Source organism: Thunnus thynnus, chromosome 10, assembly GCF_963924715.1.
Source record: "Thunnus thynnus chromosome 10, fThuThy2.1, whole genome shotgun sequence".
Classification (NCBI taxonomy): Eukaryota; Metazoa; Chordata; class Actinopteri; order Scombriformes; family Scombridae; genus Thunnus; species Thunnus thynnus.
Window position 1 is genome coordinate 23,611,119 of NC_089526.1, and position 14,903 is coordinate 23,626,021.

The 14,903-nt window shown below is 40.6% G+C and overlaps 3 protein-coding genes across 4 annotated transcripts in view; 1 reads left to right on the forward strand and 2 right to left on the reverse strand.

The window, feature by feature from the left end:
- LOC137191777 (ankyrin repeat and IBR domain-containing protein 1-like) overlaps positions 1-4,097 on the forward strand; it is a 42,913-nt gene extending 38,816 nt beyond the window's left edge. For both annotated transcript variants that reach the window (XM_067602164.1, XM_067602165.1), the window contains exon 20: positions 735-4,097. In XM_067602164.1, coding sequence (XP_067458265.1) covers positions 735-1,661 — 927 coding nt within the window. In that variant the 3' untranslated portion in view covers positions 1,662-4,097. The remainder of the gene's footprint in view (positions 1-734) is intronic.
- zgc:110410 (uncharacterized protein LOC553618 homolog) lies at positions 3,362-11,516 on the reverse strand. Its single transcript, XM_067602169.1, has 11 exons — positions 11,419-11,516; positions 10,362-10,493; positions 9,945-10,113; positions 9,454-9,532; positions 8,958-9,011; positions 8,564-8,654; positions 8,309-8,346; positions 7,595-7,682; positions 5,971-6,060; positions 5,297-5,344; positions 3,362-4,681 (listed from the first exon to the last, which is right to left on the reverse strand). The coding sequence occupies exons 2-11, from the start codon at positions 10,464-10,466 to the stop codon at positions 4,529-4,531; spliced, it is 915 nt and encodes a 304-aa protein (XP_067458270.1). The 5' UTR covers positions 10,467-10,493; positions 11,419-11,516; the 3' UTR covers positions 3,362-4,528.
- Positions 11,517-11,871: 355 nt separating this feature from the next.
- The window catches only part of LOC137191775 (CUB and sushi domain-containing protein 3-like), a 234,512-nt gene continuing 231,480 nt past the window's right edge, over positions 11,872-14,903 (reverse strand). The window contains exon 69 of the mRNA XM_067602161.1: positions 11,872-11,959. Coding sequence (XP_067458262.1) covers positions 11,949-11,959 — 11 coding nt within the window. The 3' untranslated portion in view covers positions 11,872-11,948. The remainder of the gene's footprint in view (positions 11,960-14,903) is intronic.

Consider the following 14,903-nt stretch of genomic DNA (forward strand, 5'->3'; position numbering starts at 1 on the left):
GGTCATAGAAACAAACTGTCATATTAGTTGAAATTTTAAGTTTAAATCATAAGTAAAAAACAGAATTACTGGACAAATTTAAATGAATAAGGAGTAAGGTCTCCCTTCTGGTGTTAGTCTCTCAAATCTCTGGTGATCTAAGTCTGGTAAAACAACCAACCTGCACCACCAGGTAGGTGTGTATAGAACTGGACTTTTTTGGGGGAGCTTAAAGGAGCAGTTTGACATTTTGGGAATTAAGCTTATGCTTATTATACTAATACCACTCTCATGTCTGTACGGTAAATATAGAGCGACAGCCAGCAGTCGGCTAACTTAGCTTAGCACAAAGACAGTAAGCTGTTGTTGCTAGCCTGGCTCTGTCCAAAGGTAACAAAATCACCAGAACGTGGTCTTAGCACTGCTAAGACACTGCTAAGACCACGTTCAGACTGACATTAACCCTGTGTGAAAAAACACCCCCTCAATCATTTGAATGGGTGCAGGCTGTTAGTGGGTGGGTGTGCCAACAGTGGGTGTGTCAATGCAGAGTACCTCAAAAACACACAAAGCAAACAGCAACACAGCAGCTATGAAAAAAACAAAAAATCATGGTGCACATCTGTATTTCTGACTGCTGTTACTTTCTATACCAATAGATGGTGCAGGTGTAACTGGGTGATTTTGACTAGCCCTGGTTTCAGGGGCTTTGCATCACTGACACTGTGTTCTCTTGTTGGTGTATTTCCTTGCAGGGTCTTGGTTCTTTGGATGACGATGATCCTAACATTCTGCTGGCCATTCAGCTGTCACTCCAAGACTCGGGGATGGCAGGGGGCGGATCCAATCATGAGGTCCTTGCCAACGAAGCATCACTCGGTGCTATTGGCACATCCCTGCCTTCTAGGCTTGAACAGAGTGCTCCAGGTGTAGAGGTCCTCTCCAGGGTTTCCTTAAGCAGCTCAGAACTGCTGGAGCTGGGAGATAACTTGGCGAGACTTGGCAACATCAACATCAGCAGCCAGTACTCTGCTGCTGGTGTTTCCACCTCTGTACAGCACTGTGACAGTCACCACCGGGCCTACGGGGCCTCTGTGCCAATACCAGTGGCTCCAGGAGGCAGCAACTCATCAACTGGCCTCTTCTCCTCCTCCAGTGACACGATAGACTCAACCACATGCGGCAGTCACGACCCATCCTCTTCCTCCGCATTAGCAGCAAATGCTAACCTGCTTGGCAACATCATGGCTTGGTTCCACGACATGAACCCTCAAGGTATCACCCTGGTCCCCTCAACATCCTCCGACACCGACACTAACCTGGATGCACTCCATGGAAGTGGAGAAGGGTGCCTGCATGATGAAGAGAAAGCTGGGGTCGTTGTCCTCCCTGAAAACAGGAAACCTCATGAAGTGATGGCAGATGTGGGTTTTTGCTCTCAGAGGCTGACTGACATGGAGGAAAAGGAGTGTGCTGTCGCTGAGAGACCGACCCAGCTCGATCTAGTGGGGTTGGACACCATGCCACTACCTTACATGTCCACCCTTGACACAACTGGAGACCATGCTGAGCGGGGAGGCTCGAAGGTCTGCCATGTTGACACTCCGCGATGTGACTCTGTATCTGACCAGTTGCCCAGCACCAGCTCCTCCGAGTGGGAAGATCAAGTGCACTTGGTATGATCTGACTGGCAGAAATGGGTAGGAGATTTCTTTGGAAGGCCAAAAACCACTATAGATAACAAATGAAATAGAGCTGATATGTGTAGCAGCTATACAGGTGGAATGTATATAGAATGAAGAATGTGTCACTTTGTACCTGGTTGGAAAGTGGAGGGAGAATTATTTAGCGTAACATTGCAGTCAGATCTGTTTCATGCATTTAACTGTACTGTTAGCTGCCCCCCAACAACCTGAAAAGAAAGCACTAACTGATGGAGAGATTACGTTTGATAACAATTTTCAAGGATATAGTTCCTAAAATGGATTCTGCGCTTACGGAAATATGAGTAAGTTTCTTTTTCTGAAATCAATTACAGAGGGATTGATAGAGTTAGAGACTAGTGTAGGTTTTTTTTTCCCACTGGAGTAAAAGCCTACTGTATGTGTTTGGATCAGGTCTGAGAGAGGATTTTCACTGCATCTAGCGTGCAGATTAATATTTTGTTTCAATATTCAATTTGTAGGGTACAGGCTGAGGAATAGTTCTCTCGCTCTTGTCCATATCTGCCTACTTTATGGGTGCCAAACACTGACTAGCAAAAGCACAGTTTGCAGTCACCAAGTGGATTCTTCAAAGCAAATTGTGCCTGCTTATTACAATCTCAACAACTCAGCTAAACTTCAATGTGAAAGTGTCGAGCCATATTTTTATTTCAGATTTCAGCTGAGTGATATTTTCAAATCTCACTAAAGGCTGTAGTGTGCTGTGTAAATCTGTAGTTTAAGACCATTATGGTTGTGTATTTTACTATGTGAAACATTCACACTCAACACAATTTTGATTAATTATTCAAATGAAAAGTAGGTGACCTGCTTGAAAACATTTCAAAACGGGCTTAACAATGGATATTCATCTCAAAGCCTCAATCCTAACATACTTGCAATAGCAAATGTCTGCTGAGCTTCAAACACAACAAATGCTGACAGACCCAGAGGCGCCGCTGAATATCATTCAGTTCACACCTTTGTAACAGCATATTCTGAGTTCCATTGTAGCTTGTCTTAAATTAATGCTTTGAGTACTGCAGCTGAATGTGGAGCGTCTCCAAAAGGCATGACAGACTAAGCAGACAGCGAGTAGTCTTGTTCATGTACTGCAGGAAAGGCCAGTGAGGGAGATAATCAGGCAATCACATTCAGACTTTGGTGAATTAATTAATCAAGCCCAAGTCACTGTAATTTATCTCGGGGTCCTATTTAAGTGTAATATAAGAAAAGCCTTCATAGCGCTGTGCAGATGTCCCGGACTGCAGGGTATTGCATGGAGAAATCATGAATGTGTATTGCATCTCAAACACATGGGGAGTCCATGTCTTTGAAACAGTTCTCTACACAGTTAGAGATACAGTGCCTTTATGTCAATCACCGTTATTTAATTCTTTTTCACTATTTTTTTTTTTCCTGATTTTTACACAGTATTTACAGTGTAAACAAAACAAACACCTGTTACCTTAAAGTTATTTCTCTCACATAAAGTTTATAGTGTGCAAACATGGGCTCTTGATTTTTCATTTTCATCAAAATATTTGTAGCATGAGACTTTTTTGTTGGTTCTAGTAGTATTATGTTAATGGGTAACACTGAATTAATATGATTTGGTATAACAACTAACGATTATTGTCATACTTTCTAATCTTGTTCCAAAATATTTTTTAAGAAGGTTTTATTTCTCTCATATTTGTGCTGTGGGGCTTCTTGGCCCTGCTCCTTCTGAAACCGTTGGTTCTTCTGTGGTTTAGAAATTAAAATCACTGTATTGACTTTGGAATGAGTTGACCTACTGTATGTGTACCATGTATCTTACCTGAAGACACTAAAATGGAGGAAAGTTGCAATATAAAGTAGATATTTATTTGACATAAAATCATAAAAATCCATAGAATAAAATGGATTGTGAATAACCATCATGAATTGAAACGCACTGATCAGTGTTTTACCACTAAGACTTAATTCTGACTGACTTGTAATTATCTTTTCATTCTAGCAGACGAACAGAGCCACATTAAGTCTAAAGATAGTGACTGCTTTGACAAGTGTCTTGAAGTTGTGAAACTGTGAGTGCCATATGGTTAATGGAGCCAACTTTGTTGGAGGTGGTAAGATGGTTTAACAGAGGAGTTAACATATATTGCCCTTTTTGTGTAACAGTATGCTGTGCATGAAATGGGTACAAGTCAAAATGGAATTTGTACTTCCTTTGTATTTCACCTCTAATGCCCAGGTGATTTATTTTAAAATGGCATATAACATTTTGTAACTCATTGAGATTTTCTAATGTAAAGCGACTAATCCTTGAAATGCTATTTGCACTTTCATAGTCTATACTTGATACATTCCCTCTTTATATGAAAAATGTTTGATGTGTGATGCCAATAAACTGTGTTGAGTTTCAATGAATACAGCCCAAACCAGTGCTCTTTCATTTTCATTGAGTTATCCACATTGTGAACATATTTTGTTAAGGGAAAAAAAAAAGTCATAGAGAATTTAGTCCTCCTGCAGAAGACTGAAAACGACAGTTTTGAAGCAACATATTAATAGAAACAAGTGTTATTCCGGACGTGAATCATGAGTTGTAGGTAGAAATACATGGTAGTGCATAATAGCATAATAACATTAACCTTGACTCAGGACAATTACGAAGATGTTAAGACAAAGAGCTGTATCTCGGGTACATCACAGACATCCCTGTCTGTTTAAATATGGCAGCAGACGCATTATTCAGTATCATAGATACATGTACAATTTGATATTCAAACAGCAGTAGGGTTTTAGTGTGTAGCAAGTGTCAGTGTTGCTTTTTGGAGGCCTGTCATGGAGGTTCAGTGTCAGCGGCAGAGGCCGATGAGCTTCAGCAGCATGAGGAACAGGGTGACAATGTCCAAATAGAGGTTTAGAGCAGCAAACACATACTCCTCAGGAGAGAGTTGATAGGTCCTGTGTTTCCCACCCAGGATAAGCTGGGTATCAAACACCAAGTACTGCAGAGAGACAGAGAGAGATGAGATGCTTCAACGCTACCAACACTGACGTCTGATGAAAGCACATGTGTGTGTGTGTGTGTGTGACGAAAGAGACGGCGCCGGTTACAGGGATCAGTCTGAGAGAAAACACGGGCAGTATTTCTTGTCTTTGAGAGAAGGGATTGTGCAAATAAATATGCCATATAAATAATTGTGCAGTCAGTGTTGTGCAGCCTGAAAATAAGTTGTGACTTGCTGCTGACAGCCTGTTTCAGCTCCGTGTGCTGTCGCAGTTTGTTCCACCAGCTGATGAGATGGGTCACAACATTTGCTGTTAATGCCAAAGGCACGCGGAGAAGTGGCTGTGAAAATGAAGCCTACTGCTGTTAAGCGGTGCATAATTGAAATTAAAGGGCATGAGGACATCAGAGTCTCTCTCTTTACACTAACTACCGTGACAGACACTGGAGGTAGGCCCTGGGATCAAATGTTACATCATATACACTCACTTGACATTAAGCTGTCTTTGATGACGATTTCTTTCATTTGAAAAGGGTCATTGTCAGTCTGTTTCCGATTCAACTTGTGATACCAGGAAACCATATTCTGTCACGAACATTTGAGTGTACTTACCAAAGAAAACAGCAAGGTTCCCAAGCAGGCGTATGTGATGTATAAATACTGTTGAAAGAATCAGAAAAAATCAGCAGAGGCATTCAGCAACACAACATGTGTAACTTTCTACTGATTTGTGAAGACACACAGATGAGAATAATAAGTTGTAATCTCTGTTTTACAGTTGTTGTACAGACACAATAATTCAGCCTCATCCTTTTACTCAGTAGCTGAAAAAAAAGTGAGCATACTGTTCTCCTTTCTTCTATTCTAGCTGTGCTGGATGGTAAATATGGTAAAAAGCCAATAAAAGGTGGACACAATGTACATTAAGAGGGCAGTGTTTATTTTTCGTTCCAGTTCATTTGCCTCCTGTAAAAATAGCCATTTTAAATCAATGGAGTGCTTATTTCTGTAAATACCCTGCTTGAGGCTACAACACAACTGTCACAGTAAACAGCAGTGCACATTTAAATGCATCAATCTGAGATCAGTGCAACTCCTGAGAGATTTGGGAATGCACAGTCTTCTTCTTTATAGTCTGCTCAGCGCGCAGGTCAGTGGCAGTACATCCTGAAGATGAAAGCTATGAGACTGTAAGTACCGCCTTCCTCTAACTTCACACCGCTGCATTTCATTTCGACACATTCTCACTGTAAACACAGGTTTAAACGCAACAGCTCCTTATTTACCTGCGATCGGAGGATTCCACAGAGCAATGCAAATGAAAAGAGGGTCCAGGCAAACACCCACAGGCTCCCATTTGCTGTGGTGAAGTCCCACTGGTGCCAGAGGGAGAGAGAAGACAGAGACACTGAATGTGACGAGCCTCTCAAACAGAAAACTGTAAACGGAACATCTCTCATTTAGACTCATCATCGCCATAAAAGCCAGGGCACTCAAGGTCATCTGCATTGCAGCTGTGCTGTGAGGCGGTGCAGATTACTGACTGACAACATGAGGAGATATGAATGATTCTGGGCATAATGATCCTGGATAATTAGTCAACAAGATGCAATGCAGACTCACAGGAAGGGAGGTGGCCTGCATGCCCTTTTCAGAAGAAGATGGCAGTTAACTACAGGAGAATCACTATCACTGATCACCTGGGGAGCTATGAGCTAAACATGCAAAACACTCTGTATGACATTTATGTCACAGTGACAAACATGAAAAAGCTCTGTGCACAGTTTGTACTGCAGAGCAAGAGGGACTGGCGATGTAAAGACATAAAAAAATAAAGCAAAGTATTTGTGGTAGGGACCAATCACTCAGCGATAAAAACTTTTATGGTCTTGGTTTATGGGTGGTTTAGTGTTTCTAATTGTATAACAGAATTAGACTCTATTCCTTGGGTATTCAACCTTCTACATATTAATAATGAGGAGGCAATTTAAGACCAGATATATTCTCAGTATAATCATTAAACACCTGCATGTTTGTTTTATCCAATCTGAACAGAAGAAATAAATATCTGTAGCTCCTTCAGATTCAATAAGTAGTAAAATGTATGAAATGCCAGACTGTATTAAGAATGATTTCTTCTGTTCTGAATATGAGCCATTTATTGAAGCAGCATGCCAAACTATCAATGAAGAGATTCATAAAAAAGGTCTCTTATGCACATTGACTCTCATATAATAAAACCTCACAACTTGTAACGAGACTTGTAATGAAACAATCAATATTTAGTCATTGTCAGATGAACCATGGTCAACCAGTCATTTGTATGTCCTTTCTTTAAAGTGTAAGTGCACACCAATGCACAAATCTCACCAGAAATTACCTTTGCAATATTAAAACATCTCTCTCTAAAGGAGCATCACGTCTCCTAGTGTGTTACTGAAAGGGCCTTTTGAAAGATTCATTTCATAGCGTGTTTGCTTTATTAGCTGATTCGTAGTGAAAGGAGACAGGCAGAAAAAGGAAGTGGGGGATACAGCTAATAAAATGCTGATCTCAAGATGTTGCAGTTTCATGGTAGGAACGTCAGCCAGCACCAGGGCAGCCCTGAAGTTTACCTCTGTCCCAACACTGGAAAAGAGGAATTAACTTGATTGACAAATAGACTGATCTCAGCAATAATCATAGTTTTGCCTGCACAGCAAACCCATCAGTGTTTTAAACCTTTTGCTGGTGACTGCATGAGGAAACCTGGCCAGCGGCTCAGCTTAACACTTCTCCTCTGACTGCACAGGAAATGCAGCTCAGTATACGGACATTTACCACTGACTGCATAGCAAAGCCGCTGCAGTTGATGAAATTTCACTTTTGGCTGCACTGCAAACTGAGCCCAGAGTGTGTGACAGATCTTACCTTTGACTGCATAGCAAACAGACTCAAGGCGAAAGACACTAACGCTGTTGCCCCGACGGCCCACAGAACAGCTTCGGCTTCAAAGTACCTGCAGACAGAAATATCAAACAGATATGCAGTGGCAGAGGCACCCCATAGTATCATGTCTAAGGAGTCAGCAGGCAGAATGGATACATGAACAGTGGGGTTCTGTTCAATCCAGTAAGGGAAAACATTACTTTATTATAAGAAATGTGGTATTTTTTTCATTTAATAGTCTGTATTATGTGTCTCAACTAGAGCGATAGCAGAGACCCCCGCTGGATATGCATTGCATAATGTATTGTCTATGTTCATTTCACATCAGTTACAGCTTCAGTTATGGCAATATCCTATAAATATGATAATTTGAATGTATTATTGATATTCAGGCTTCATCAGATGCCTTTTCTGTCAGAGTGACAAGCTGCTAAAAAACCAATATATCACAGATGGGAAAGGTAACTTGTGTTTACACAGAAAAATTGCTTTTGAACTATTTTCAGCTGAAAAACCTGGAAAAATTGATTCCATATGCTTTTTTAATTTGGTAAACAAGCGATGATAACATCTTATCAGGTTTGATGACCTAATTGCTGGCATCAAACATGCCGTCAGATACGGCTCAAATAAGGTTATTATTGTGTAAATGAGTCAGCATCAGGTGAGGATTCAACCTTTGAAACAAATACTCACACTGTTACAGATCCAAGCATCAGACCCTCTACGATAGTCTGTGAGAGAGAGATAGAGAGAGAGAGAGAGAGGGAGAGAGAGAGAGAGAGAGGGAGAGAGAGAGGGAGAGAGAGAGGGAGAGAGAGAGGGAGAGAGGGAGAGACAAACAGAAAGTAAATACATCACACTAAAAAAAAAAAAACAGTGAATGCAGTGAAATAGAGCAGGTGTGGTGGGGGTTTAATTTGATGCCTGGCTGGTACTGCTTCTACTCACAAACAGGCCCAGGGCGATGAAATTGAGGGGGACTTGACGACGGAGGTTGTCACAGCAGGACAAGGCCAAAATGAGCACCATCGCCGCCGCCCTGTTTCACAGAGAATATAGAGTGTATCGTAAATAGCAAATAAACAGGCTATAAACAGAAAAAAAGCACTGCGTTCGATATGTGAGTTCACTGAGTGTATTATTTATGCACAGTGCAGCTGGCAGCTTCTTGGATTGGAATTTAGAGCGGGGTGACAGTTTCTGTTTTCCTCCCATGGATTTCCATGAGCGACATTTTCATTTAGGTAACTCACCAACGGGAGATTTGTAGGCGGTTAAACTGGTAACAACAAGAAAGTGTTCAGTGTCTGGACAATCTAACTGAATGTTTTTCATAGCTTACATCAAGGAGAAGGAGAACCAGGAGTTGGCAAATGTCCATTCCCTGAGAGTGTCCCTGTTATCCGGTAAGAAAAAAAAGGAAGAGATGGTGACTGTTTAATAGAGGCGCCATTTATTTTATAGAAGCAGTAGAATGATTTTATTAAATATTAAAAGAGCACAGAACACATGCACATGGGAGCTCAATACAATTTATGAAAAGAAATTACTTTGGCAGTGTTCTACTATATCCATTATACAAAACATATAAAGCTCAAAAATATAGCAGAAATATTATGTGACAGAGATGCTTTTTTGTTCTCTACCATCTTGTCTCACCTCACATATTTATGATGATTTGAGTGTTCAAAGTTTGTGTAGGGAGCACTTTAGCTTCTCTGTGATGTGTGGGGTGCTCTTACATACTGACAGACTACACTAAAGGTGAATAGATGGATAGTTGCCTGACATGGATTCATCTCTTTTGGAAGGAATTTCCTTGTGTAATGGCACCTCACCAGTAAAGAAAAGCACAGATGATCCCGACAGTCACAAGTAGCTGAGTCATCAAGGTCAAGTAGACTTTTCTTATGAAACCTTTTCAGAAAGACAGAAAAGACACAGACAGTAATACATGACAGACAGAAAGGCAGACAGCCAAGGAGAAAGAAAAATCAGTCCAGCCGCCTCACAGCGAGGCAGACAAGCAGGTAGGGTTGTTTATGCCTCACAACGTTTCAAAATTGTTCAGCATTCACCAAACCCACATTTCATCCTGTCATTTAAAATGATTTGTGTTGCGTGGGAGGGGAAGAACTGAGGCAGGGTACAGCGGAGATCAGGCAACAATTTTCAATTTCAAATCAATTTCAAGAAAACACTGCAAAGCAAATGAGGCAGTAAATATTGTTTATCCTTGTTCAGCTCTGACCAAGCAAACAAAAACATATTTATACCATTCATATTTATTTCTCCCTTCAACCATTTCTCCCTTTTTTTCCGCCCTCACCTCTTCGTATGGCAGCATCACTGAAGCTGTTATCCTCTAAGCCATGAGTGTACTCAGGGGGAGCTTGACCACCAGACAGGTTGCCTCCAGGTGCTGTTTGGCCGTCAGGATGGACAATGTTTTCATAGATGCCAGGAGGAGACACCACTGCAATGTTCCCCTTCCCCACCTGGTTCATACAAACCATAAACATCACAGTATATTTACTTTTACTACTTATGGACAAAAAAGCTTGTTTTAGGAAGATTTTATGATGATCCCATGATTAAAGGCTGGTAGTGTATCATTTTGGCTCATGCTGTACTAATTGTCTGACACAATCTTAACACACTGTGAATAGGAAAATATAGACTGGTTTTCACCCACTTCCTTGTTTTTTTTGTCTCCTGTGGCGTTTAACGAAAGTGTTCCACTGACCTGATAGTTCACTCCTGTATAAGGATTCTGTCCATAGTCCTGAGGGTTGTAGGGTGGGGGTTTAGATCCGTATCCATCATTACTGCTGTCATTAGTCTGGTCCATTCCACCAAAAGTTAAGTTTTAGATTGACTGAAGCACAAAAATGAAGGAATAAACGTGAGACATGGTAAGTTGAGGTCTGTAACACAAAAGCGTCCTTTTGAATGGCATCAGCGCTTTTATTGGTGGTGTTAAATTGGCAATTGGGACAATGTCAGTGTGGGACAAATAAATGTAATTACAAAATGATGTATCACACACACACACACACACACACACACACAGACAGACAGACAGACAGAGAGAGAGAGAGCCATCCATGACTAACATTCATAATTATGGCCTTAAGCCTCCATTTAATAGAGCTGTATGTACATTTAACAACCAAATAGGTTGTGGTTAATTGATCTCAAAGGAAATTCAGTTGTCATCAAGAAGGACAGTCAGACAGTAAACCCTTAGTTTTTATTTCATTGTGAAGACATGAGAGAAAGATTATCTTTCACATCCCTGCTTTTACATTAATCATTGATGAAGTGAAGTCATAATTACCCACGTAATTACCGATTCTATATGACGTGAAACTGCAGTAACGCAAACTAACTGTGGATAAGAAACAGTGTTACTGAATCCACACAGCTATAGTTATCAGCACTGCATATACATGTATTCATCCAAAGATGAATCAGTAACAACCTAAACTTCCTGTAACGTCAGTAATTAGTATTGACCTATGCAAGTCCCCAAACTAAAACATGAGATGGATAGAACAAAGTGAAAATATATCTTAACATTTTCAAATATTTGAAGGCGTGAAGTGGACTTTGTTTCTGTTCGCTTGCGTGGCCCTCAAAGCTTAAACATCACTTCCGAGGTATGATGAATGAAGTACTTCCAAAAGTACCCCTCGTGTTGTTCGAGTCTTCAAAAAGTGATCAATTGCTGTTTGACTTAGGTCTGTTAAGGTCTGTTTTTGTCAATTAATTACAGCTCTATCCATTATAATGTGTCTTACCTCAGCTGTGACAAGCAGGAATCTGCTCGGCTGCTCTTCCTGCATTGGTTCCCTTCGGGGCAAAGTCTACCTGCTATCAGTCGGTTCCCACAGAGACAGGACTTTAGCTCCAGGGGGGGAAAGGATGTATCCCTCATTAGGCTCAATGGGATATTCAGATGAAGTTTTTAAAATGTCATTAAACCAACCAGGCTCCCACTTTGTCAGAGCAAATCATGTTCATCTTTTTTTTTTTTTACACCAATACTGAACTGCAAGCCTGTAGAAGAAGTTAATACTGCTGCTTTCACACATTTCAAAAGAAGGTGTGTTTTAAATTTCACTTTCCAGTAATAAACAACAATCATTAATCTACTGTCTGTGATTATTTCATCCTGTATTGATCATAAAGGCAAATACAGCACAATGACACCTGTGATATCCTGAGAGTCACATGACCTCCACGGCTCACCTTGGTTATACATTGACAACAACCTGCCCGTGGAAAGAATCCAGTGACGGAGAGACGAAAGAACGATGTACGCCGTGTATCAGTCCAAACCTACACAAAGGGATTATGGGTATTGAGTCACATTGTGGAAGAATAGCTAAAGACATACTGTATGCTGAAAATACATGAAGTAATGTAGGTCAATACAGTCTTAGTGCTTCTCCATGGAGAATTGCCACTGAAGGGATACAGTGAAGACTTCATCCATGAATGAGAAACTAGTCCAGGATGAATCCATTTTCTATGAAAAAGGAGAGCTCAAGCAAACTGTAATGTCCATTTCTTAGCCTTGATTACATTTCATTACACTAAACATTAAGTGTTTTAATATGATATTTAAAGTGATTGTCCTCTGCATAGCAATTAGACACTTAACCTCTAGATGGTATTTTAGCCTCTTTTCAAGTCATGGATGAACAGCCAGAGAGTTCAATACACATCTCCTGCTTCATGTACGAGCACTCAGCCTAACTGCCTTGACTTGAAAGACAATGAAACTGAGGAGAGGACACAAACAAATTATTTATGAATGACTGCACTGGCAATTAATTATGTTGGTGCTAAAAAAAACTACCAAATTCACTGGATCAGCTTCCGTCGATGGAAAGAGAATTTCTACCAGATGACAGTTTTTAGTCCAACTATTTCTCAGCAGCATACAGAAGATATTCATATACCAAGCAAACACTAGGGGGCACTAGTCTCCTGTGCTTCTAGTACTAATTGCAGTGATTTGGTTGTGACTCTCCCCCTCCTCACGCTGACACCAACCCACCCAACCAGCAGCAACAAATCCTCCAGAGAGCTTCCTGAAAATGACTGCCTCTTCATTTTAACTCCAGGATCAAATCCTTCATTTCTTTCACCCACATGTGACATATGGAATTTTTGATTATTTCAAAGTGTGGCTAAAACAAAAAGGAAACATTGTTTTTTTTTCATGTTTAGACAGCATTGAAAAATAATCTAAAACAGAAGAACAAAATAAAGAGCACCATGTTTGAAGGGGTAGACAGTTTTTCTGCCTCAAATACAGATTCCCGCTCTGTTCTCTGCTGATTGGTGCGTCAGTCAACACGGGCTAGATTTGCACTGCCTGCTCAAATCTGATGAGCTTGCTCTCACCTATTCATGAGATCTCAGTCGGATTTGAATGGGTGGCACAACAAACAACGTCACATTTGAGCAGGCAGTTGAAATCCGGCCTGTGTTGACACACTAATCAGTGTGGAGCCCAGTGTGAGGCCGCATTTAACACAGATCTGATTGTCTCGGTCCTGTCCAAACAGGAGCAACACATGAGGCTGAAGCTACATGGAGCATAATGTGTGCAAAGCAGAGAGCTGTGTCCAGACCATGACATGCAAGATGGATAGAGGGAGGGAAAGGAGGAATATAAGAAGGAGAGAATGACAGACAGATAGATACCTAGATAGATAGATAGATCTGTTCTCTGTCTCGATGCAGACAGACTGCGACAGCTCTGTTTTGTCAGACTGCTATGATGCTCTTTGGGGCTTTTGGGACTGAGGATCACAGAAGGGAGTGTTCTGGTGTCACTGGAGAAGGAGATGTAGGCATCATGTGAGCCTCTCTTCCCGCTGCATGCAGTTGTGAATTACTGCTGTCCAGCTGTTGTGGCCACAGAAGGATATATTTGGAGAACTGAAACGGCCGATTCTGTTGCCTCAGAGAGCCCCGGTGCAGGTCTGGAGGCTTGTGCCGCTAGATGCCTCTTCATTTCTAATTTACAACCCTCCTGAAGCTGCTAATGTAGAATTTCAGCAGGATATATGGCTGATGGGAGAGTTCCACAAAGGCTCACACTACACTGTAGGACTGCATGTGTGCATACTGTAAATAATGAGACAAGCTGCACTGTGCTCCATTAAACAATATCAGCAGGTCCAGCTGTGTCTAGTAAGTAATATTATTTCAGTAAAATTAACAATCCTAACACAACAGTTTGACTTACTATGAGGGCCAAATCAGCGTTGCATTTGTTTTCACATTGACTTGCATTATCTTGTTTAGAAAATGAGTTCCATACAAAAGGCACAGCTGCAGTCAAACTAACTCAATGGACATAATTAAGTGAATAAATGACTGTTATCCATAGTTGATTTAATATATTACCACTGTAGCAAAGAGCAAAACACTGCAGATGAATTTATCTTTATTAGAGTCAGAGTTTACATTAGCTGTGTCTACAATGAGCACTCCATTACTGAATTATAAATAATCTTTGAGATACTTCTGTCTAAACATATTCAACGAGCTTAATTGATGATCATCAACTGTGTTGCACACATACCTAAACTACAGTTATTGAAATGGTCCAGGATAATGGAATTATTTTCATCTGTGGCTCTGTAACAATTTGTCTTCAAAATAATATTAAGGGGACGTCTGCTATCACTTTTGACAAAATAAACAAACCTACAGATTCAGTTTTAAATAATGCTACTCCAGCACATGGACCAAAATACATAACCTTTAAGTGTGAAGACAACTTATATCTAAGTGTACATTGTTCATGGTGGGGCCCACAGTTAAGCATCACTAGTGCAGTGCCCGTTCAAAACATGCCTGTTCAGAACAGGCTGATTACTTATTTCTCGAGAATGTATCAACTGACAAACATATCAGTTAAAACAATAAGGATTTAATAAACCAAATGGTTTAAATCCATCCAGAACCTTCACCAGTGACACTAAACTGAGGTTGACATTTTTTAAGGCATCATGGACATCTAGTCTCAAATTCATCTCAGAATATTTAAACCTGGTGTGTGCCTTGTTTAGATCTGCAAAAACAGGTTTGTTAAAATGAGGGAACGTGACTTCAAAATAACAGAGTTAATTAACTGAATTGTAATAAGACATCCTGTCTTGCTAAAAAAAGTAGCTTGTACGGACTTAATTTCTCTGTCTAAAATATGAAAAAAGTCAATATTGTTTCACTACAAAAACTTAGCCAGTTAAATTTAAGTCTG

What these genes read in the sequence shown, in the direction of transcription:
- zgc:110410 (XM_067602169.1), bottom strand. Translation starts at nt 10,466, where the DNA reads ATGGACCAGACTAATGACAGCAGTAATGATGGATACGGATCTAAACCC. An exon ending in ATCTGTGCTTTTCTTTACTG is followed by an intron (nt 9,012 to 9,453) that starts GTGAGGTGCCAT and finishes ACCGGATAACAG; the next exon opens with GGACACTCTCAGGGAATGGA. An exon ending in TGTTTGCTATGCAGTCAAAG is followed by an intron (nt 6,061 to 7,594) that starts GTAAGATCTGTC and finishes CTCTGGCACCAG; the next exon opens with TGGGACTTCACCACAGCAAA.